The sequence below is a fragment of the Manis javanica genome, chromosome 16, assembly GCF_040802235.1.
Source record: "Manis javanica isolate MJ-LG chromosome 16, MJ_LKY, whole genome shotgun sequence".
In the NCBI taxonomy this organism is placed as follows: domain Eukaryota; kingdom Metazoa; phylum Chordata; class Mammalia; order Pholidota; family Manidae; genus Manis; species Manis javanica.
In genome coordinates, this window is record NC_133171.1 from 21,053,773 (window position 1) to 21,077,731 (window position 23,959).

At 42.1% G+C, this 23,959-nt stretch overlaps 1 protein-coding gene across 8 annotated transcripts in view; it reads left to right on the forward strand.

Moving 5' to 3' along the window:
* RIPOR2 (RHO family interacting cell polarization regulator 2) overlaps window positions 1–23,959 on the forward strand; it is a 250,511-nt gene that overhangs the window by 185,706 nt on the left and 40,846 nt on the right. For all 8 annotated transcript variants that reach the window (XM_036994283.2, XM_073224923.1, XM_073224922.1 and 5 more), the window contains exons 2-10: window positions 1,236–1,362; window positions 3,272–3,427; window positions 4,172–4,250; window positions 7,204–7,227; window positions 8,781–8,834; window positions 11,218–11,367; window positions 14,841–14,904; window positions 22,585–22,628; window positions 23,643–23,768. In XM_036994283.2, the coding sequence (XP_036850178.1) occupies window positions 1,236–1,362; window positions 3,272–3,427; window positions 4,172–4,250; window positions 7,204–7,227; window positions 8,781–8,834; window positions 11,218–11,367; window positions 14,841–14,904; window positions 22,585–22,628; window positions 23,643–23,768 (824 nt within the window). The remainder of the gene's footprint in view (window positions 1–1,235; window positions 1,363–3,271; window positions 3,428–4,171; window positions 4,251–7,203; window positions 7,228–8,780; window positions 8,835–11,217; window positions 11,368–14,840; window positions 14,905–22,584; window positions 22,629–23,642; window positions 23,769–23,959) is intronic.

The following is a 23,959-nucleotide window of genomic DNA, read 5'->3' on the forward strand; positions in this document are numbered from 1 at the left end:
AGTGAGTCAGCACCTGTGCCCTGCAAGAATGCATACAAACCTGAGCTGCTTTGTTTTGGAGAAATTTAAAAACCTGCAGCAGCATGAGGGAGGGGACTTTTTGACCTCTTCTTTCTGGGGAAACAACTCAAACCTTCCTTTGCTGTGTTGCTTTGGATAGCTTCGAGTAGAGCTAGTAAAGTTGGCTTTTCCATTGCATCTAGAAGGATTACAAGAGAGTTTTGTCATTGTTTTGTAGCTTTTTTGCTTCCTTGCTGGGTCCTTAAAGGGCAGTTGGTGCTATTCACATACACCAATTGGTTGGAAGTCTTCAATTTGGACAATAGTGTCTCCCCTTGTGCTAGCCCATCCCCTTCCCCAGACTGCGGTTCCCTGCTAAAACAATGGTATGTGACCCAACCCTTTCTGATCTAAAGGGAATAAAATTACCTAAGAGCTCTAAGGCTTTGGGGAAACTAACCTGGGACTTCTGTGCAGCTGAAGTTGTGTTGTGACAACGCATCTTACTCAGTCATTGTAAGTCTTCACAAAAGCCAAGCAAGCAACTAAAATGGGCTGTGTTCTCTCTGCCGTATTTTCCTCTTTATCTTCTCTCTTCTCTTGTGTTCTTATCATAACCTAGATTATCGCTCCTTTTGTGAGCACTCTCTTTACTCTTCTTACTGGCACTGCCACAATAGTGGCGCAGTCTTATCTTTCTACTTAAGAAAAGGAAGTACAAGTAGGAAGTAGAAAAAGGAAGAACAAGTTTAAGTAAATTCATCTCTAAAGAAACTTACTGCTTTTATCCCTATGGCTTCTTTATATAAAATTCTACCCTAAGACCTGACTGTTCTGCATGTGATTCATGGTTGGGCTGAAACTTTCACCTGAAGTATTTGTGTGTTTTTGCTACTGTTGTGGTTGAATAGAGATAAACATTCCAAGGTTTTCATGTTTTTGGAGGTATGGTTGAACCTTGTTTTTAAAAACATCCCTGAAGGAACCCTAAAGTGACTGATAATTCTGTGCCACTTATGTTTATTTATGTCTCAGGAAGTGGGTATCTTTTTTCTTTACCTGAAAGCCCAACCCTTTGGTTTAAAAAGAACATGTTGTAGGAAAGAAGCCTTCCAAGCGTGAACTGGCCTCATGACTCACCTCACCTCACCTCTGTCATTGTTGACAAGCACAGTGTCAACAGTGTCTGTCTGAACCTGCCTGTAATTTGCCATAATCTTTTCATTGTCTTGCAGGACTACCAGCCAGACTCCCAGAAATCATGTTGGTGGGATCCCAGTCCTTCTCACCTGGAGGGCCCAATGGAATCATTAGAAGCCAGTCCTTTGCGGGGTTCAGTGGCCTTCAGGAGAGGCGATCCAGGCAAGTCGTGTGTCGTTTACTCCTGAGATGCAACTTGAGAAGGTTTTGAGCTCTGACACTCCGAAGAGGGTCTGTGTGCATGCAGCCTTGTTAAAGCACTGACAAACACACAAACACACACGTATCATTTTCATCTCTTTCATGAAAAATATGTAATCGACCAAAAATTAAGTGCTACAGTTTCTTTTCTATCATTTAGAGTTCCTCCTGCAAAGGGGATGGCAGGGGACCTAGAACACGCTAGCCATGCATGTGTATAGCTCTGCCCCCTCCATTCCACCACTTTGGAAGCCCATTTTCCATTGCATCCAGATTTTGAAGACTTTATTAGGGATGGAGTCATGCAGTAGATAAAGACTGCCTCAGCAGATTGACCCTGGGGAGCAGATATCATTTAGACACAGACTTCAAAAGTTAGTTTTCCTAGAATCGTCCTCAACTATATTCGAACATAGGGAAGCTCAAGAAAGAAAATACAGTAGGTAGTGAATTAGGTGACATGGAATAAAGTTTGTCTTTCATTTTTCTGACATGATAAAGGTTTTACGCTCAGGGCCTATGTGCTTTGGCCTGTACTGTCCCCTTTTGTACACATGGTGATGGCCAAGGAACATAACCTAATAACTGACTTGGGAGGCACACAACAGGCACCTGCCAGACTCAGAGGTCACGGTTTTCCTGTTGACAACTGGGTCAGTGAATGGTCTGGCCTCTGCTCCTAATCAGATCAGTAGTTTGGGTCTAAGTTATCAGGTATCCATCTTACCACTGCAGGCTGCCTTCCTGCTACTAATAGAAGTGTTGAGTTTTATGTCATAGCTAAACATAATTTATGCATATAATAACATAACACCACATAAAGCTTTAAAAAAAGCTGTTGATCCAGCTTTCCTTTAACATTCTATAGAATTAGCTATTTGCCATGCTATGGCCCTTTATCAAAAAAGTGCTCATTCACACCCTAGTCAGTGAGTAGACCTTGTACCTGGTGCTCCATGGCGCACATATTATTTCAGGTGGATTATATCCTTCTACTTATTCATTATTCCCACTGCAAGTGTTTGTCTTTGGCTTCCTGTGAGGTTTCAGTGGCATGATACATCTTCACTCAGAGTGTGATGTTACCTGAAGCCAGGCTTTGATTCTGCGAAGCTGCTGCCAAGCAAAGCTTCCCAATTTCAGCAGTTAATAAATATGATACCAAGAAGCTAAATGTAGAGTGCCTCAGGTAAGGGAATGTTACTTTCCCCAAAAAATCACAGGCTGAGTTTGTTCTCCTCAGCTACTGTCCCCACCGCAACAAAGAATTGAAAGGCAGAGACACAATAGTGAAGCAATGTGAAAGTTTTATTTGAATCCACTCCAGGGGAGGATAGAGCCACAGTCAAGGTACACAGAGGCCCTGACTTTTAGGGAAGGTCTGTCATGACCCAGCAGGCAGGCACTTCTTTGACTGACAGGATGCGGTCATTTAATTAACAGCTCTAGTTATACACCCATTCTCTTGGTGCACACGTCTTTTCCCAAAATGCACACAGAAAAAGCCCATGGGAGGAAGGAGCAAAACCACAATTTTATTTTAATGAGATTATGATGAGGTGTGGCTTGGGTGGTTCTTAGTTTTGTCCAGTTGTCCCCACACTGGGATCTGGTTTGGCCTGGTTCCAGTAGACAAGAAGTTACCTCCCTGCAAAGCCTTTGTGGTCTTCATGTGGGACCCCTTACCTGAGCAGTTTGGGCAGTTTTTTCCTTGAACATTCTCTCTCCCTTCCCCGGCTGCTCATGCCTGTCTTTCTGCCTAACAGAAACACGAATACAAACACAAGATGATTACAAAGGCACTTCTTTGGTGGAATCCATTTAGATGCCTGAGGTTCATCATTTCTTTCTCTCCTTTTCCTTTCCATAGATGTAATTCCTTCATTGAAAATGCCTCTGCTCTCAAGAAGCCGCAGGCCAAACTGAAGAAAATGCACAATTTAGGACACAAAAACAACAGTGCTCCCAAAGAACCTCAGCCTAAAAGAATGGAGGAGGTCTACAGGGCCTTGAAGAGTGGGCTTGAGTAAGAATATCGAACCTAATAATGCACTGAAACAGTTTTCCATTCTGAAATGCTCAGCGGGGGTGAGGGGGTGTCAGAGAAACTAATCTTATGAGATAATTTTTAAGTGTCTATATCTGTAGTTGATATTTTATTCTTGCATCTTAATTGAGGAAGCCTTAAATGAGTCTCAAAGGTGAGAAATGTGTTGGGTTTCCACATCACATCCATATATTGTAGCAGACCTGAAATAGTAATGTGTTTATATTTAATTCTGTATAGTATTGATTTCACTTAAACAGTGGTGGACAGGCATATCCATTTTAGAAATCACTGAAAAAGCATTCTTAAACCTTCCCAAGTATATTGTAGGGATTGTTTGCCCAGAATCAAACTTCCCTGGTGTATGGTGACATACCCACAGCTGGTGTTGTATTTACCTAGACGGGATTCTGTGAGCACAGACCCAGGACTGACTTCATAGCTGTCTGGCCCCTTCCCTCCCCGTTGGCTTCTTTCCTGGGCTTTCCACCTCACAGGGGTTCTCCTTTTTTGGCCACCTGGATAGTATCCCATGCAACTACTAGAGCTCTCAAAACATTGAGAAATTGGGAAAAAACAGAGCCTCTTCCCCGCCATCTCTGCCATCCACAGAGCAAAGTTCAGACTCTTAATTTCCCCTTCAGAAAGAAAAGGTCAGCAACAGAGCTGAATTCCACTTGACTGTCACAGAGTTCATGATCATGTCACATCTTGTCTTTGCAGCGAATATCTAGAGGTTCACCAGATGGAACTGGACAAGTTGACAGCTCAGTTAAAAGATATGAGAAGAAACTCTCGCCTGGTAGGTACCATCCAGTCATTAGGATGTTAATATGGTGTGCTTTTTTTGGTTGTTGTTCTTTGGGGTTCTTTTGGGGGTGATTTTTGTTTTGTTTTGTTTTATTGCCAAGTATATCCTTTTACTGGATGGGGATGAGGATGAGGAAGAAACTTTAAGAAAGGCAAATCCAAGGAAAAACATACTCTTTGCTTCCTGATGTGTATTTTAGAAGCTTCAATTTCTTATTAGTGTTTATTTAAAAAATATTTTTCAGTATTTTTCTGAGCATGTTTGTGCAGATAAACTTTATAATCAGAGAAAAATATAGAAACTCACTATGTCTCTTCCCCCAAATAATATAAGGAAATGAAAAGTTGGAGTTTTCCTATCATATTGTTAGTACAGAATTGGAGACCCAGATTTTTTGCTTTATTTCCAATTTTTAACAAATGGACTATGTTATCGATGTTGGGGAAGGAAAAGAGACCCAAGAGGTGACTGTTATGAGAAATCAGAGGAGTCCTTGAGCTACTTGAACAAAACATTATTTGAGATGCTTGCAAATTTCCTCTATTCTAATGAATTTATGAGGATTCATCTGAATAGATGTTTCTAATGTATACATACTATTTTAAATAATTTTGTTCAGTTCTAAATAATAATACCCTAGATGTGCTAAAATAGATATTGTTCTTTTCAGAGGCTTAGAGGTTAAAGGCTTTATAGACTTTAAAGGTTTTCCATTCAGATTGCCCCGTCTATGTGGAACTCCTTGGGAAACGGCCGTCAGAGCTTCTCAACGCTCTTGACCCTCCTCCGTAGCAACAAATAGTCCCCTTGGAGAACAATGGCGAGTTGGTGGAGGGACATCGGCCAGGACCTGGTGCTCCATGAAAATCCCCTTGAAGGGGGACGTGGCAGTAGTGTACTGACTCTACTGTGATGCTGTGAGCACCCAGGAAATGAACTTGTTTTAAAAACAATTAATGAAAAGCCTACCACCATCCTCAAGGACTCTTCTTAATTTTTATGTGTTTAAACATGAAGGCAAGTCTTTTTTTAGCATAGATATCACCGCCACGTTTTATGTTTACAATATTTATTTTTGAACAAATTCGAAAGTGAACATGATTTTATGTCTCCCTCAATATGTAGGAGAGGAGAGCGCCAAGCAAGTGAAAACCTTACAGCTCCCAAGAGGCAGAAAGGACTGGGTAGAATTCTGGAGACAAAGAGTATAAATAAATATTGGTTCTTAAAAATACTCTTATTGGTATTTAAAATAAGCCAGATCTTTATTTTTTTAAAGCAAAGGTCAAAAAATCCAGCAGGACTTTGAAAGATTGATTGTTATTTCACTGGTAATGCAGAAATGCAGACTTTAGTATATCATTTATTAATATCCATAACAATCTTGAGGAAGCTGTGTTTTTTTTCCCACCTATTTCGCCGTCTCCCACTTCCCCACCCTCCCACCCCAGGCGATCACCAGTTTGTTCTCTGTATTTATGAGTCCATTTCTGTTTGGGGTTTGCTTGTTTTGTTTTTTAGTTTCCACAAATACCGTTATTTGTCTCTCTTTCTCTGACTTATTTCACTTAGCTTAATACCTTCTAGGTCCATCCATTTTGTTGTGAATTGCAAGATGTGGTTCTTTTTTATAGCAAATGTTCCATTTTATGTGTATATACACCACATCTTCTTTATCCATTCATCTTTGGGCACTTGGGTTTCTTCTATATTTTGGCTATTGTAAATAATGCTGCAATGAACATAGGGTTTCATGTATCTTTTGAATTAGGGTTTTTGTTTTCTTTGGGTAAATCTAGAAGTGGAATTACTGGATCGTGTGGTATTTTTATTTTTAGCTTTTTGAGGAAACCCCATACTGTTTTTCATAGTAGCTGCACCAATTTACATTCCCACCAACAAAGCACAAGGGGTCCCTTTCCTCCACATCTTCATCAACACCTGATTATGTTCACTTGTCTTTTTGATGCTAAGCATTCCAACAGGTGTGAGAATATATCTCATTATGATTTGATTTGCATTTCCCTGATAATTAGTAATGTGGAGCATCTTTTTATGTGTCTGTTAGCCATCTCCATATCTTCTTTGGAAAAATTCTGTTCAGGTACTTTGTCCATTTTTTAATTGGATTCTTTGGGGGTTTTTGGTGTTGAGTTGTATGAGTTCTTTATATGTTTTTGGATACTAACCCCTTACCATATACATCATTTTCAAATATTCTCTCCCATTCAATAGGCTGCCTTTTTGTTTTGCTGATGGTTTCCTTGGCTATTCAAAAGCTTTTTAGTTTAATATAGTCCCAGTTGTTTATTTTTGCTTTTATTTCCCTTGCCTGAGGAGACAGATCCAGAAAAATACTGCTAAGGCCAATTGCCAAGAGTCTATTGCCTTTATTTCCTTTAGGAATTTTATGGCTTCAGGTCTTATATTTAGATCTTTAATCTGTTTTTAGTTTATTTCTCGTATGGTTTAAGAAAGTGCTCCAGTTTCATTCTTTTGCATATAGCTGTCCAGGTTTCCCAACTCCATTTACTGAAAACACTTACCTTTTCCCCCTTGTATATTCTTGCTCCCTTTACCAGAGATTGACCATATGAGTCTGGGTTTTTTTCTGGGCTCTCTTTTCTGTTTCATTGATCTATACATCTGTTTTTGTGCCAATACCATATGTTTTGATTACTATAGCTTGGGACATATTTTGAAATAGGGGATTGTGATACCTCCAGCTTTGTTCTGCTTTCTCAAGATTGCTTTATCTATTTAGTCTTTTGTGATTCCATACAAATTTTGGGATTATTTATTCTAGTTCTATGAAAAATACTATTGGTATTTTATAGGGATTGCATTGAATCTGTATTTTGCTTTGTGTAGTATGGGCACTTTAACAATATTAATTCTTCTAAGGAAGATATATTTTAATCCATATACTCCATTTTTGTTTTAGGGTGTGCTGTATGACCTAGACAAGGTGAGTTACCATTCTGTGTTGGAATGTTCCTGAAAAATAAAGCCTTGCATCCTTGAACAGAGGTCAATAATTTCCATTTAGTTTGAGTAAGATCCTAGAGAACTGATTACTTTTCTAATCCTAGAAAAATTCATGCTTTTGTCTAATGAGGATAATGAATATGTACTAGGGTCTGTAGACCCAATAATGTCCTTAAGGTCCCTTCCTTAAAAAATGCCACTTAGTTGTAGGCATTCTCAGTGTGTCAAGAAGTTTAGGAGTTTCCCAAGTGTTTAAGGCCCTTACCTGTGTTCTCTCTAAATATTGAAAACCATGTTCCATCAAGTTGAAAACATGTTTGTTTGGAAAACGCCTCATTATTTTATGCGCCACCAAAAATAGTGATTCCAGTTAGAGTCTGACACAGGTCTTTCTTTTCACTTAAAATCTGTATTTTATACTTAGTGACAAAACTCTTTTAGTCTGATTTTTTTTTATTAAAGTATCATTGATACACACTTTTGAAGGTTTCACAAGAAAAACAGTGTGGTTATTACACTCACCCTTATTATCGAGTTCCCCCCATATCCCATTGAAGTCACTATCCATCAGTATAGTAAGATGCCACAGAGCCCCTATTTGTCTTCTCTGAGGTACACTGTCTTCCCCGTGACCCCACACCCGCCACGTGCACCAGTCATGATACCCCACAATCCCCTTCTCCCTCCCTCCCCACCCACCCTCTCCCACCCCTCCCCTTTGGTAACCACTAGTCCCTTCTTGGAGTCAGTGAGTCTGCTGCTGCTTTGTTCCTTCATTTTTGCTTCATTATACTCCACAAAAGAGGGAAATAATTTGGTATTTCTTTTAGTCTGATTTTAAATGTAAAATTTTTTAATTTATATGTGATGCTGCTCTCTTTCCATGCCTTTCTGTATATAGAATAACTTTAATGCTGAATCATAGTATAATCTTTTTGAAGACATTTTAAAGAGTAATTAAATGTAATGAATGTAATAACAATTCTTACAACTCATATGGAGAGATGACACATGAGTAACTATGATTGTCTGTGAGCACGCACAGGCAGTAACAATTGTAAAATACACCCCAGTTTTAAAGATATTAAAAATGTGGCTTTAAAGACATTTAATGTCTTTAAATCGAGGTGGGGGTGGGAGAGTTCAACTTAGAACTGATAAAATATGGCATTTGAAGGAATACAGTATACTCCGATTTAATACTGTCCTGACAGGTGTCCAGTGAATTCCGCTTGATCGGCCTCCTTGATGTCAGACACAAGGACTCTAATAACTGACTCAGTCTCCTTGGCGCAGTAGGAAGTGTGTCGGGCTCATGATAACTAACTCAAGTTCACCTCCCAGAATTTTTTTAAAACTTTCCAAATTGATTAACTAGAGGATCTCTAAAATAGCAACAAAAATAGGAGAAAGGGGAAATATTTATTATTTTCTGATTCTTTCAAGTATGAAATAATGAAGATATCCCCACAAGTCTAGATCAATTAAACTGTAAATGGCTGAACTTTTTCAAACTTCTTCTTTTAATTCCAGCAAATTAAAACGATTGAAAGATACATGAGACGCCTGGAGTTTCACATTAGTAAGGTAATCGGAGTTCCTGTTCTTTGCCTCTGTTTTTTGGCTCTTGGTTACTGATCAATGCACCTTTAGCCTAAGCACAGCATCTAGTCCATGGAGAATTTCTTATCTAATTAACTCCTAAGCCAGTTAGCAATTAAGTCCTTCAACAGGCAGCAAAGATGGAGAAAAAATGAGAATGAGAGTCTAATAATCTAGCATAGTTACGACTCCTCTCCAGCTCAACAAGCACTAAGTCCTTCCCATGCAGCATTCTCAGCACCTCGTGGAAGGCTTGCCGTCGCCGTGCGGTCTGGTTAGAGTTACGACTGAACTAAACTGACCCTACACAAACCTCCCACTTGCCTAACTTTACACTCTGGTTCCACATACCACTTGGTACCCCATGAACTTCTTCATGAAGGCCTTTAAAACAATTAGCAACAGCCCTCATGTGCCCCCCTAAGTCTCTCGCAAGCTGCTGCTTCCTCCTGTCTAGGTGCCGCTTCATCTTCCTCACCCCCTAGACGTGCACCGTTTTGTCAGGGTCTCTGATATCCAACCCTGAGCCCTATAAATAGTTCACTGAGGGTCCAAACAGCCACCTGTGGAATGGGACCATCCCTGCTCGGACGCCATTAGGAGCAGCTGACTCACACCAGTAGCGATTCCTGTGCCCGTCGTAGGCGTCAGCCTCTCTTCCGAGTGGGGAGGCCGAGGGTGGCGGATCTCCCTCCCAGGAGTGGGAAGCCTCAGGTTCTGTCCCAGCGCCGCCACATGCTCACTTAGCTCCATCATCCGGGTTACTCTCCTGTCTGTGAAACGGGGCTGGAGAGGTGCATGTGTTCAACCTAGGTGATCCTAAGAATCCTTTCATTTTAAAATTATGATGATTTATATGTGTACATTACTGCCTTTGTATGTTCTTCCCCTGAAAGATACTTACTGCCTAAACAAATCTGAAATTGCTCCTATTTCTCATAAACTCAATAAATAAACAATGATTAGAAGTATTTATGTGGTGGGCAAGCTTTGACAAATTACTCTGTTTAATTTGGAAAACAGCAAGAAAATCAAATCAGTATTGGTTAGGAATGTATTCATCCATCTTGTATCCATCATTGCTAAATACAGCAATCCTAGTGGTTATTAAAGGTTGGTGGTACCTTATAGACAAGATGCCTAACATGTTATATTTAATTGAATGAGTCAGTTAATTGGATGAGAGCCACTGCTGACTTACTATGGTTACACAAATGCCTGCCTACAGATGGGCCCATTTCTGCTCAGGTAAGTACATAGTTATCCTTTATCTTAAAGTTTAATTCCATTTGTTGATATATAAAAGAAGCATATGATTCCATAAGTTGATATATAAAAGAAGCAAAGAATAAACTGTAAATAAAATAAACACTGTGGTTAGTGTACTGATTACTGAAAATAGTACAAGACTATAGAGATATACATAATGGGGAATAACTTCAGGTTTTCCCAACCTAGGCACTCTTGATATTTTGAGGCAATTGTAGGGGCTGTCCTCTGTGTCACATGGTATTTAGCAGCATCCCTGCCCTCTACCTACTGGATACCAGTAGGACCTCCAGCTGTGACACTGAAAAAGTCTCCAGTTTTGCCAAATGACCCCTGCATGTCAAAGTAGCCTTGGGTTGATTGAGAATCACTGCCTTGGAAGCACAGAGTGATTACCAGGCTTCTCTAATGAGTATGACTGGTAGTCACTTGCAGAAGGTATATTATTGTTTGCAAGCACACATGTAGATGTGTACCAGGGAAACCTTCATTTCCATTGCTTCTCTTTATTTTTTTAATTGTATAATTTACATACAAAGTTTCACAGTCATAGTTTAATAAGTTTTGACAATTGTGCTTCACCCTAATTTTAGGAATAATTTAGTAACTTCACATTCTTTATTATTGAGGCTATTGAAAATAATTTTTGTAAAGTGTTGGCTCAAGTTCTTTTTTTAAAAAAATGCTAAATTTGGATATTGAACCTCACCTTGTGACAAATAAAGTAATAATAGCCTAGTATACTACAAAGTTTTCACCCTAGTGTGACACTATTTAAACCCTTTCATTGTTCATTCCTTGTATAGAAGTCTCCATTACCCAGTACTTGGCTCACACAGTCCACCAATGTTAAGTTCATTTTCATTTTGTGTCATTTGAAAGAAGGCTCAGAGTAAAATCTATTTTGAAAGAGAAAATGGACCATAGTGTCTAAAACAAAAATGACTGGTCTATGTCTAACAGGATTAGGCATTTATAAGATTCTCCTCCTTGAGGTCAGAAACAAAGTATCTTTAAGCACTTAACAATGGCTTACGTAACTTATTTCAAGTGTGATAAATACTTACATCTGTTGTGTTCTCTGTTTTGATTCTGGCAGGTAGATGAACTCTATGAAGCTTATTGTATCCAAAGACGCCTCCAAGATGGTGCCAGCAAAATGAAACAAGCCTTTGCAACGTCCCCTGCCAGCAAAGCTGCCCGAGAGAGCCTGTCAGAGATCAGTCGGAGCTACAAAGAGTACACAGAGGTATGTGGTGACCTGCTCAGCTGCTGAACTCCAGCTGGCACGTTGTTGGGAACCGCCAAGAACAAGAGAAATGACAACGGCAACCTGCAACCTCATTCTACTCTTTAGTGAGATGTTTTACTAAAATGCCTCTCTTGCATTTTTTTAGGCTGCCAGTGGCATTGTTTTAAGTGACTCTTGGGTAGTATTGTTGGTTGTACTTTTGCTTAGAGCCTTCATTTGACTCCAGAGCATATCCCTTTCTTAGACCCTGAGTATCACCTGCGGGGCACTCATGTCCTACCTAGTCCTTGTAACATGCTTGTTCACAGACTTGTAAAACCACAAGATTTTAGAGGTTATGAAGCTATTCACTGACCAAGTCTTACACAATTCTTTATGAGCTCCGTATTGCGTTATCCAGCCTCTGAACATGTAGACTACAAATGCTTGTCGAAAATGAATAAGCCGCAGTACACTGGTTTTTGTCATTGAAATGCACTCCCCAGTTCTCTCAGAGCAGTGAATCCAGTCTAGCTTTATTCCTGGAACACACCTTGTAGTGAAGATGGTTATTTGCTCATTGGGTATCAGTAATCCTCCTGTCTGCAGTAATTGTATTGTAAGAAGTCTTCCTTCTATCTTAAAGGAGGCAAGATTAAAAACCATGAACAGAAGTGTGTTTTCCTGGTTGTCTGTCTCCAGGGCCCAGGCATATGACACAAGGAGATCCTCACTCCTGGGGTCACCTGATACCAGTGTCTTTGATGAAATCATTAATTATTGAAACAGCACATCTCACCAGCCCGGAGGTCAGATTTCATGCATGAAGTCGCCCTGATGAGGGTCTATTGGACACTCCCAGAGCTGAGAGCGTCTGTCTCAGCCCTGGGATGGGGAGGGCCTCTCGGATTGCAGCAGGAGCGCTGTGTGTGTGTGCTCCAGCAGCCCCCCCTGTCTGAACCAGGTTAGTTACTTTTCATGGCCTGAAACAAGGGCTATGTTCCCCTTTCAAAAAAATGTTTCTTAAATGCATAAAATACATAGGAATTCAAAGGAAACAAATTACACTGAAATCATTATTTCAATATTATCAGGACAGTTATAAGAATATTTTAAAAATCAAAATATTGTATGATATAGTATTATGCTGCTGCTTTGCTAACACATCAAATTATGATAAGATCTAGCAGTGATTCCAGTTTGAAATTATGAAATTTCAAAGTAGTAAAAATGTAAATGATTCCTCAAAATATCAGCAACAAATTATGTGACATGAACATATACATGATTTCTGTCAGTGCCAAAGTCACAAGTACTAGTGATACTGCTGTGGCTTATTTTCCACATTCCTGATACAAGGACATGCGAAATTCCAGTTAACGCTTAGTGGAAAGAATAATGAGACTTTCTTTTTACCCCATCCAAGTTTATGAACCTGCAGTTTGAGGGTCTCTGGCTGAGAGGCAGCCCTAGTTCATGAGACCTCACGTCTACATGCCTCTGAAATGAAAAGAGCTGTTGCCAGTTGTAGAGCTGTTCCTACACAAGCAGGTAACTGGCCAGCAGCCTGGAGGGACTGCCTGTCCTGGAACATTTGCAGGTTGTTTCAGAAATACTCACCTTTGGTTAAGTGCCAAGACATGGCCTCATAGTTTGCTCACAAATTCGAACACACAGAGGGTCACCTCAGCAAGAGGAAGGGCTTAGAGAAGAAAGAAGCCCAGGACTTGTGTCACTTCATGCCTCACTTGACATCGGGTGGGTTTCTATCTTCGCACAACCATAGTAGCCAGGATTTCATCACGAGAGAGCATTCAGGACAGGGTGGCTCCGGGTGCTTCTGCAGGTGCAGTAATATTATCAGTGGCTGCATAGGCGAGATGGAAGAAATTCTGACCATGGATGTTCTCAGCTGTTGAACTAGCTGCTCCCCGAGGCTTTTTTGGACACTGATAGCAGTCCTGATCTGCATGACAACATCAACGATATTTCTGGGAACTGTAATATGTCCCTTTACAGAGTCACTCAAAGGTACATAAAATGGGTTTATAATCCTGGGGCTTTGCTAGACTCTGTGAGGTACTGCAAGCACGCAAGGGGAAAGGTAATGCCATTCTCTTAGCATCTCATCAATGTGCCAGTTCAGGAGATTGATCTTTTGGAGCGGAACAAAGGAACAAATAAGAACCAGAAGCTCTAGCCTTACAAATCAACCCTGAAGTCCTCAGCAAGCAAAATTCCTCTGGAAGCAATCCCTCTCAGTGCCCACCGAGCTGCCCGTGCGTTAGAAGGAGCGGCCGCCTCTGAGCCCCCCTCCTTGATGGAAGGTGGCTACCTCAGGGAGAAGCCTGCAGATGCCTGCCTGGGGCTGGGCTGGGGGCTGCTGCGTAGAATAGCAGAGGAGGCACCCAAAGCTCTCGCTGGCCAAGCTGCAGAAGAGCCCCCCAGGGAATAACCCCCAGACATGACAGTGTTCCTTTTGAGTTCCAAGTTCCAGCACCCTGTTAAGGCCCTCAGATGCTGAGGAAGTAGGGGGAGGGTAGCGACATATCTGACCACATGCTTAGATAGTGTCCCTCTTTCTGCCTTTACTGTTTCCCTGAGGACTGGAGTGAAGGGAAGACTCTTGTCAGACCCAGAAATCATTAGGGGGGCACTGTGGCGATTCAGCAGGACCTCTGCCTCACTCACTTTAGGTTGAATCGAGCTCCTGTGCTCTTTTTGCCCAAACTTTTATTAAGAAAAATTTCACATCTACAGAAAATTTAAAACTATTATAATGAAAACCATATACCTTTACCTAGATTCACCACTTGGTAACATAACTGTTGCCCTATCTGCTTTCCTTCTCTCAGCACACTCAAATTTTTTCTTTTTTTGCTAAGTCATTTGACAGTAAATGGTAGATGTCATGACATTTTGCCCCATAAATATTTTAGCATGGATCTTTAATGGTAACCTATATGATGTGTAGTCCCTTTATAACCAAAAACCATTGTCACAACTAAGAAAATTAACAGTCATCCTGGGTATTCTCAAATTTCCCCTATTTGGCCTAATGTCTTTTATATAACTGTTATAGTTTATTTACGTCTTTCAAATCAGGATGTAATTGAAGTTCACCCATCGTATGTGGTTGTTATGTCTTTAGTCTTTTTTATCTGGAACTGTTTTTCATGGCATTGCCTTTTTGTAGAGTCCAGGCCAGTTCTTAGAGAATATCTCACATTCCAGACTTGTCTGTTTATGACACAAAAATTTAGCTTGTTCTTCTGAGCTCTAAATTCCTGTACACTAGGAGGTTTGCATAGACTTAGGTCAAACATCTTGTCAAGAATGAGTCATGGGCAGTGCTGTGCGGCTCATCGCGAACGGATAAATGCCTCCAGCTCTTCAAGCACTGCTTGTCCGCAGCTGTTAGACCATCATGTGCTCTGAGCTGCTGTGTGAAAGAAATCTAGCTCTAATCCCAGCCTTCTGTATTTTCACAGAATATGTGCACCATTGAAGCAGAGCTGGAGAACCTGCTGGGGGAGTTCTCCGTCAGGATGAAAGGTACTCCTGTCCCTGTTCAGAGAGAGTAAGGCGCCATCCCTGCAGAGCTCCTTGAAGTTTGAGAACACACAGTATTATTTTTCTTGCAAAGATACTGTGCTGCTCACTCTCAACCCTCCCCCCTTATATTAATTGATTGATGTTCCAGAACCTTCTCATCCAGAGACTTGCCTACACGCTTAAATATTTATTATAACAGAATCTCAAACATACACAAAAGTGAAAAGAATATTACAATGAACCCCCATGTCAGCTAGATTTAATAATTAGCAAAATTTTGCCACATTCACTTCATGTTCTCTTGTCTTTGTTCTTCCTTCGATGAAGCAACACCCAGAGATGTGAGCCTGCCCCTGTGTGCCTCGGTATGTGTCTCTTACACAAGGACAGCCTCCTGTGCAACGATGACACGTATCAACACATCTACTAAAACGAAAATGCCATCATTCCGTTATCAGATTTCCCTGGTTGTCTCAAAAATGCTTTGTACAATTGGTTAGTTCAAATCAGGATCCAAACAAGGTCCATGCATCATAATTGGTCATTAGGTATCTCTTTTAGGTTTCCCTTCATCTAAAACAGACCCCTCCCCATTGTTTTCCCTAGATTTGCCTTTGGCCTCTTCTTGGTGTCATTTCAGTTGTTTCTTTATGCTCCATGTTTCCCGTAAACTATCTGTAAGATAAATTTTAGCCGAAATAAGCAGGCAAAGAGAGGCAATAAAGGGCCAGGTAATTTATTTAAATACCGCCGGGTGAGGTTCTGTGGCCTTCTTGTCAGAGGCCAGAGAAGTCACGTCCGGTTAGGGAGGTGGGGCGCTTATAAGGGATTAGGAAGGGGGAGGGGTGGGCAAGCTATCTTAGGGGGCATGGAGAGGTATGATTGGCTAAAGGTGACGTAATAGTCAACTAGAAACTTTTTCTCCTTCCAAGAGGGAGGAGGCTGACATCCGGGTCCCAGTTGGCACATCAGGATGGAATTCAGGGAGAGCTGCCCCCTTTCCATATAAGGCACGGACTTTGGGGTCTGGTCTGTTCTCCCCCTGTGGCATCTCTCTGTTCTCTTTGCATGTCCTTGTTTTTCCTTTCTCCAGCCTAACACTATCTACCAATTTTTAAATTAAAAAAAATTTTTTAGTGTTAAACCCACAGAGGGCTATGCATTTTTACTCCAGAAAGTTCCAGTCTAGAAGCATTATTGACAGATATCGCAGCATCTTCAGAACAAAAAGCAACTATCACCTCAGCTAATGGAGCGTCACCCAGGTGTCAGACGCCTCCGCAGCGGGGAAGGCCACCAAACCAGCCGTCACGCCAGACCATCTTTCTTCTCATTTTTGACTCACTGGACTTCTGCGCTCTTAATTTCTTTGCCTAAAGGTTGATACATTGCTTGCTCTTTCTGAGGTTTCTTAGCCACTTGATCCCTGAGTTGCTAATGAGGATTTACTCCCCTTCCTGTCCCTTTTTGTGACTAAGGGAGTAGAGAAGGGGTACTTTTTCTTAAAGTGCTCAACAGGGGAGCCTCATGTTTGAATGAGTCACCTAACTCAGGAGGGAACTGTCCCTGTCAAGTACCAGACAGGCATGCAGAGCTGCTCTCAGTGCGAACACCTGGAATAACAATGGTCCTGACCCTCTGCTTCCCAGGTGGCTGCTGCTCGTCCTTGGCAGCTCTGGGAGTGAATCACTTTGCCATCAAGGTCACATCTCAGCGCCTGTCCTTGGCTGAGGCTGGGAGCCCATGTGCTTTTTTGGTGTTTTATTTTGGGTCCTCCCCTGAGGTAGTGGTTCCAGAACCGCTCAGGCCCTGCCCCTGTCCCAGCAAGTCACGGTGCCCCTGGAATATTTTTTCTCAGCTCTCAGGATGAATATACTGGAAAACAACTGTCTAGTCGGTGTTTAGGAGAAAACACGTCCTTTTCCCCACCAGCACCCAGGCACCCCCCTCGGGGCTAGCCCAGCCAGTGTCCGCCAGCTGGGAGAAACTCAGGTCACGCAGTTCCTCACGGTTAAGCCAAGGAGGGCCAGATGTCCGCCATTTCTGAAGCTCACTATTATCAAATGCCTCATGTTTTGGTGGGGTGATGATTTCCCATTTCATCCATGGGAAATGGAGGTTAAAAGACTTGTCCCAAAAGTCACACTGTTGGTTGGAGTCAAACTTGGAGCTCAGTTCCAGGGCTCTCGTCTCCTGGTACCTTCCACCTCTCGACTCTGCCTGAGGGGGGACGTCCTACGAGGGCTGAGCCGGTGCTGAGATCTGCTGCTCCGAGAATGGCCTCTTCTAGGGGAGCGCCTTCTTCAGTCTGGCACACAGGCACCCTGGCAGTGGGTGGGAAGAAAGGGCTTTCAGGCCTGATGGTCACTGAGAGGATGTTGGGGACCCTGCCATCCACTGAGGGACCTGGGCCCCCTCTAAACAACAGCTCCGAGTTATAACGGGTCATCGTGACAATGTGACAAAACTTTCTGCTGCTCCTGTTCTTCGGTCTTTACCTCCGTCTGTCATTCTGTCTGTCCTGCCAGACCAGCCTCCTTAGGTTCCAGACTGAGTTTCTCCCAGGGTGTGTCTCAGGCCTGAACCCGATTCTCCCTTTTCTTTATAGATTTAAATCAGTTAAACTTTGCTAATCTAACATGAAAACTCAGAAACTCCGTCTATGAGGCCTTTTGAGTGTAACACTCCCATGGAAATCTTCCTCTCTTAAAGGAATCCCCTCATGCTGCCAAGAAATCTCACATCTTTGCAATCTTACCTGTTACTAATTCTGGTAAAAATAACCACCCACAAGATATTGGCATAAACAGGATATTTCATAATATTCTCAGACCTGGTAACTCACCTTCTTTCTGTCACACCCTTCTACCCTGTGTTCTGCCTCAACACAGAGTCAACAACCATTCTGTGGTTTGTTTCTTGGGGGTGGGGAGTGGTGATGATAAAGACACTTGATCAAGCACCTACTGAGTTCCTTTTATTGACCAGGCACTAGGCTGCATCCTGATGAATAGTCTTTGGCCTTGAGCTCCACATACTGGAGAAAAAAATGGAATATGAGCCAGTGAGCTCTAATTCAATGGAATGAATGACCTAACTAACCAGTAAGGTGACAGATTGCTTCAGGAGCCTGGGGGAAGTGGGGAGATGAGTGATCTTGGGTGGGGCGGCGGGGGAGGGGACAGGAAGGAGGAAGGTCCCCAATGTAGCCTTTGTGTTAAGATGAGAGGGACTGTTCTGGGCAGATGAACAGCAAAGCAGTAGCCTTCACCAAAGAGGAAAAAGCATGTTTAAAAAAGGCAGGTAGGCTGGTGAGGACATTGGAAGTTCTGCTGGCACAGGATTTTAAAAAGCTTTGCATGCCAGGCTGGAGACAGCACTACCCCCATGATGGAGATTAAAAGATATGGTCTCACAGGGAAATCTAGTTCTTCTCCCAATTATTACTTTGGTCAAATTAAGTTCCGGGCAGAGTGTGTCTCCGGAAGTCTGTGCTGGTTCCTGCAGGTTCTAAGGCAGGGCAGGCCTCAAGAGGGAAGGACGACCAGTAGCTAGTCCATCTGCATTATTTACTCTTGGGCAATAAACCCGCAAGGCCTGTGAGGGGCTCCTGGCTCTTCAGAGCTGCTTGGCTGTTTTCTTGCAAGAAGCAGTGTGACTCTTCGTTAGCTTGACAATTTCTCCGTCCCGTGCTAAACTCGGTTAAAATTGTTAGGATATCCAACCAGCCTTTTCTCTGTGTATGTGGTGCCTGTCAACATTGCAATCCTTTCTGACTTTTCAAAGGAAGATCACAGAACCAAAACAAATGCAGAATGTTCTAGCTGAGTGGTCCTTGAGCAAAGGAAGAAAGGAGTGGGCAGCTGCACATCGTAGCATCTGAGCCTTCTAAACGAGGCTGTGGGAGAGCTGTTACATTGGTAGTATGTGTTTACAGTCCAACAGGCAAAAGGTACCGGAAGGCGTACCATGGAAATAAAAGCGGTCTGCCCCCACCGCCTCCCCGCGCCCTGGGAGCTAGCCCCCGTGATGGCTTTTGGAGTGGCCATAATGAAAGCTTTCTAGTCAGTGCAACAGTAATCACAAAACTGCTGAGAGAACATGAAGCTTTCCCCAGCTGTGAAAATCTGAGCAGGCAGGATTTTCTGAAAGAAACCTGGGCAGGTTTAAAAGCCATTAAGCTGCACCGGGAATTGCCCCGCTGTTAGTTTCAGTTCCGCAACCGGCACCAGCAGTGGTTTGCACAAGCAGGCAGGACTTCCAGAAGCAGAGTGACAGGACTGGCTCTGCCTAGCTATTGCCATTGGCTGCATTGTGGGCATAAGCAGGCTATCAGTGTGGTGTCACCATAAACCATTCCAAGAAATTTTGCTTTAATAATGTGGGCTGAGAAGCTCAAAAACCTCACTGCCAAGTACCCTTCTCCAATTTGGATAAGCTTATCAGGTATGAAATTTATGGTAGTTTTGAAAGGAAAACAAGGGATTTTCCCCTTTACTTGCCTTTATCCCCAAGACCAGGTCAGTTTGTCGTTGTTCTGTTTTCTAACCAGGCTTTGGTTGTAATTGCCCAGGTAAACAGAAACAGCTGATGCTGAAATAATTTGCAGACGTTCTTAAAGAAAACTTTGGATTTTCTTAGATTCAGCATGCCCAGCCATTTCTGGTTTATGAAAACCAGTCAATTTGGCTTTCTTTCAGAAACATTTTTTAAAAAGGACTAAATCCTCCAGAAAATTGTTAAGTGAAGCTGGCTTCTTCGAACACTGGTCCATAATGGGCTGAGAGTCGTGAGTGGCTGGTGGGTTGCTGCCATCTACTGACAGTTAGTGGTAATGGCAGGTGCCTTTTTAAACCTCCTTGGACTTGCATCGTTTTAACCCTGCTAATGTGCATGAGACCAAATGGAAGGCAAATTCATGACTTAACAGGGCCTATGCATAGAGGGCAAAATTGTGTGACACCATCCCCATTGTATTTTCATGGATAAAATTGTTTAATATAAAAACAGCTAGGAATTCAAAGGTCATAAATAGCACTTTAAAGAGGCTGAACACTATGGATGTCTTGTGTGTGAAGGAATCTAAGAATCCCAGGGCTGCTTTTGTACCAGCTAAGCAGAATCATTTCCTCTCAGGCACTTCTATGAGAAGAGGACTGTTCTTGTCTTCGAAAATCTGTTTTAAATTTTCAAACCGATACCTTCTCATTTTTTTTAATTTTGGGAAATATACAGCAAAACTTTATCATACATAATCACCCCACCCAATGCTACACTTTAATAAGTTATCATGAATATACAACCAGCTTTTTTTCTGTGGGTATGCTGCCTGCCAACCAACATGTATTATCTTTGTTATGTCTTTTTTCTCACAAAAATAACATGATATTTGAAGAAAATCAAATAAAAATTACTACTTAATGTCAAACATATAACTTTCTCCATAATCCACCATACCAGAGATAATTCTTTTTAGCAGTTTAATATGCTCTCCTAGAATTTTTTTTCTGTAGATACATCTTTAGATAGTGGAGGTCATACTCCATGTAAGATTTTGTATCCTTCCTGTTTTAAACTTAATATTACATTATAAATATTATCTTTTATTAAAAGGTTATTCTAAACATTTGTACTGAATTCTTAACTGGAATTTTTCATCATAAAATTTTACTGGTTCTTTTCACCAGAAAATGAAAACTTGCTAAAGATTTTTGACCATTTTTATTAAATTTGCTTCCTTCCTTGATTAAAACTTTGTCTTTGGGTTCCTATTAGGGTAAAAGACTTTGTTTTGTGATTGGCATAGAAGCTGGAAACAAGTGATTAAAGTAAAACAGTTGGGATTGCTAGTAACCCTCTGATGACGAGCTTCATCCTGTACTTTTATAGGCTACCTATGACTACTGCCTTCCTTCCCACCCACTGTATTCATGCTTGACACACAGTAGGCATTCCAGAAATCTTGCTGAATGAATATGTGCGGGCTCTGCCTGAAACTACCTTTCACCCAGGCCCTCAATTTACTGTGGTGAAATTCTTTATTCAAATGTTACCTTCTTCCATGAAGCTATCCTGCATCATATGAGATAATTTCTTTGTTTTGTTTTAATTATATAAATAACGTGGTTTTAAAAAATATAGTGTATATGTGATATTATATTGGTTTCAGGTACAACATAGTGATTTGACAATTATATACATTACTAAATGTTTACCACAGTAAGTTAAGTTGCCATGTGTCATTTTACAATGATATATTCCCTATGCTGTACTTTCATCCCTGTGATTAATTTATTTTATAACTGTACCTGTTTATCCCTTTCCCCAATCGCCTATCTCCCCACCACTCCCCGTAAAGCAGCCATCAGTCTGTTCTCTGAAGTAACACATTCATATAAAAATTCAAAGCACAGGTAAAGCAGAGATGTCCTTTTCCTGTCTCTCCACTGCTGTTCCTCTCCCCCATGGGTGTCAGTTTGCTGTGTCTTTCCACATAGGTGACATCTTTTAAATGAACTGTGTATCACACGTGCTCAATGAGTAGTAGTATCTCACTCATGGATCTATAATTACCACTTATTAAGCACCTGCTTTGTGACAGATGCCATCTATTGTCCTTAAAAATAATTATATTAGGTGGACATTTTTATCCCTATTTTAAAGGTGAAAAAACTAAAGTAAATAAATTATCAGCTAGATAAGCTAACTGGTGGATAAAACAAATCAACTTCAGGTTTAACTCCATCTTACTGCCTACAGGTCCTTATTTGTTTCATTCCTGTGGGCTTTGACCATCGTCTTTTCTGTGTTATGAGTATCAGTAAAGTCTTTCTTAATTTCCAGATTGGACCTCAATGCATAGATCCTTGTGTGCATTGAGTTCGTAGCAAATATCTATAGAAAGAAAGAGAAATAGTGATCAGGCTTAGGGCTCCTGAGATGCTGCATGATACGCCATTAGCCTGACAAAATTTGTTCTGGCTGCCACACCGGAAGTGGCACTGGCTTTCCAACTGAACAGATTGAGTAGAAATGACACGAGAGAAGAGAAGCCGCGTCTTCATTTTGGGAGTACGGGTTGCTGTTATTTGGTTGGTTGGATTCTTTTTTTTTTTAATCGCTAGTTTTGTGTAGATGATAATTCCCCCTAAGTCATTTCATAACACAGTGGGTGGTAGTGTCATTATGCAGGATGGATAGGGTAAGGGAAATACTGGAGGGGGTGAACTGCAGCGACGCAAGGGGAAGAAGTACGTGGAACTGTAACCCAAATGGGAGGCACTATCAGAAATCACAAATCTTGGGATACGAAGAAAAACAAGAGCTGTTTATTTTCGTGGAAAGAAGTTGGGTAAATAAATGAATGTATCTTTCTGGCTCTCATTCCCCGATCCTGGACGCTGGTTGGATGTTAAGTCAGCCAAAGTTACACTGAGCTCTGGCCCCCACTGAATAGTGTTCCTTGCCCAGAAACCACCTCTTTCCTTACCCCTGCAAGTAATGCCCTCTCCAGCTGTGACAGACGGAGTTCCCCACAATAGCTGCAACCACAGATGGTCCCCCAAAACGATTCGTGGGTTTTCATTAAGGTCTGACTTTTGGAATTTTACGAATGTGCCAGTGTGGGTTCGTGAAGGGGGAACATGTTCCAGGCCTCATGCCCCATCTGCTTGCTTGCAGGTCTGGCTGGCTTTGCTCGCCTCTGTCCTGGAGACCAATATGAGGTAAGTATTATGTCGGACTGGGTGTGGGAATTGAGGGCTTGGTGGGTAGGTGTCAGCTGAACCATTTTAGATTAATACACAGACATCATGGCCCTTCACTCCTGAATTATTTTCCTGAAAATGTAAGGACATTCTCTCATACAAGCATTGTACAATTCTCGACCAGCAAGCTTAACATTGGCATGGTAGCTAATGTCATTTGATATATGATCTACATCCAGTATTTCCAAGTGTCCCAGTATTGTAATTGACAAGTTTTCTTTTCCTGATCCAAGATCCAATGCAGGATCATGGCTTATCTGTATCATGATTGAAGAATAACAGTCTCTAAATTTTTCTTTATAAAATCATGCTCCATAAAGTAAACGGCGTTTTATTATCTTTTCCCCTTGCAACAAAAACGGAACTTACATAATTATTTCATCTAACACTCTCCTCCAAGACCCTCTATAATCATTCTTCTTGGGGTGGGGGGAACATCTTCCCCTAACCAGTAAAGCCATCTGCCCAAGGAGAGACCACACACCCTCTCCTCAGAAGATCGGTCAGAGTTTGAAATCCTGTCCAGCCTCTGTCTCCCTCATCCAGAAAAAGGATGTCTTATTTCTGGCTTCTGGCTGTGAAGAAGATTTGAGCTGATGGCTTATCTCTCTAAAGGAATGGGGGGGAGTGGGGGTGGATATGGAGAATTAACGTAAAATAACAAGAGAAAGAACTGGTCGACCTGCGTGAGCCAGAGGGCATGGTGTGATGACGTCCTGCTGAAGGAAGCTCTACACACCCTCTGGTCAGAGAAGCGGAACTTACCCCTTTCAGACGTCCCTTCCTCACCTGTCATCTGTGTCACCCCACCCCCCACCCCCAGCCCAGGGACTGGAGGAAACCACCGTGAGGGCTGGAGCGGGGGCGGGGAGGGGCGGGGGAATGGTGGCTGCTTTATTTACCTGGGAATTTGCATAGGGAAGGCAGGGGAGGACAGGTGTACACAACGGCCGTTTGCTGTCTTCTCCCCAGATTTTCATGAAGTATGGTCGGCAGAGGTGGAAACTGAAAGGCAAAATAGAAGTGAATGGCAAGCAGAGTTGGGATGGAGAGGAGGTGGTGTTCCTGCCCCTGATAGTCGGACTGATCTCCATCAAGGTACAGTGCGGCCGCTGCTGTTGGCTGTCTTCCCAGCGCCGTGGCCTCTGCCCATCGCCTCTGCCCGCTGTCCCTCCCTCCCGCAGACTTCTCTCTGCACTACAAGTGCATGGTGAAGACAGCTGCGCTCGTATCAGAGTGGACAAGGAAATGTAAGACGAGCTCTGGAAGTACCCAGCTCCCACTTCAGA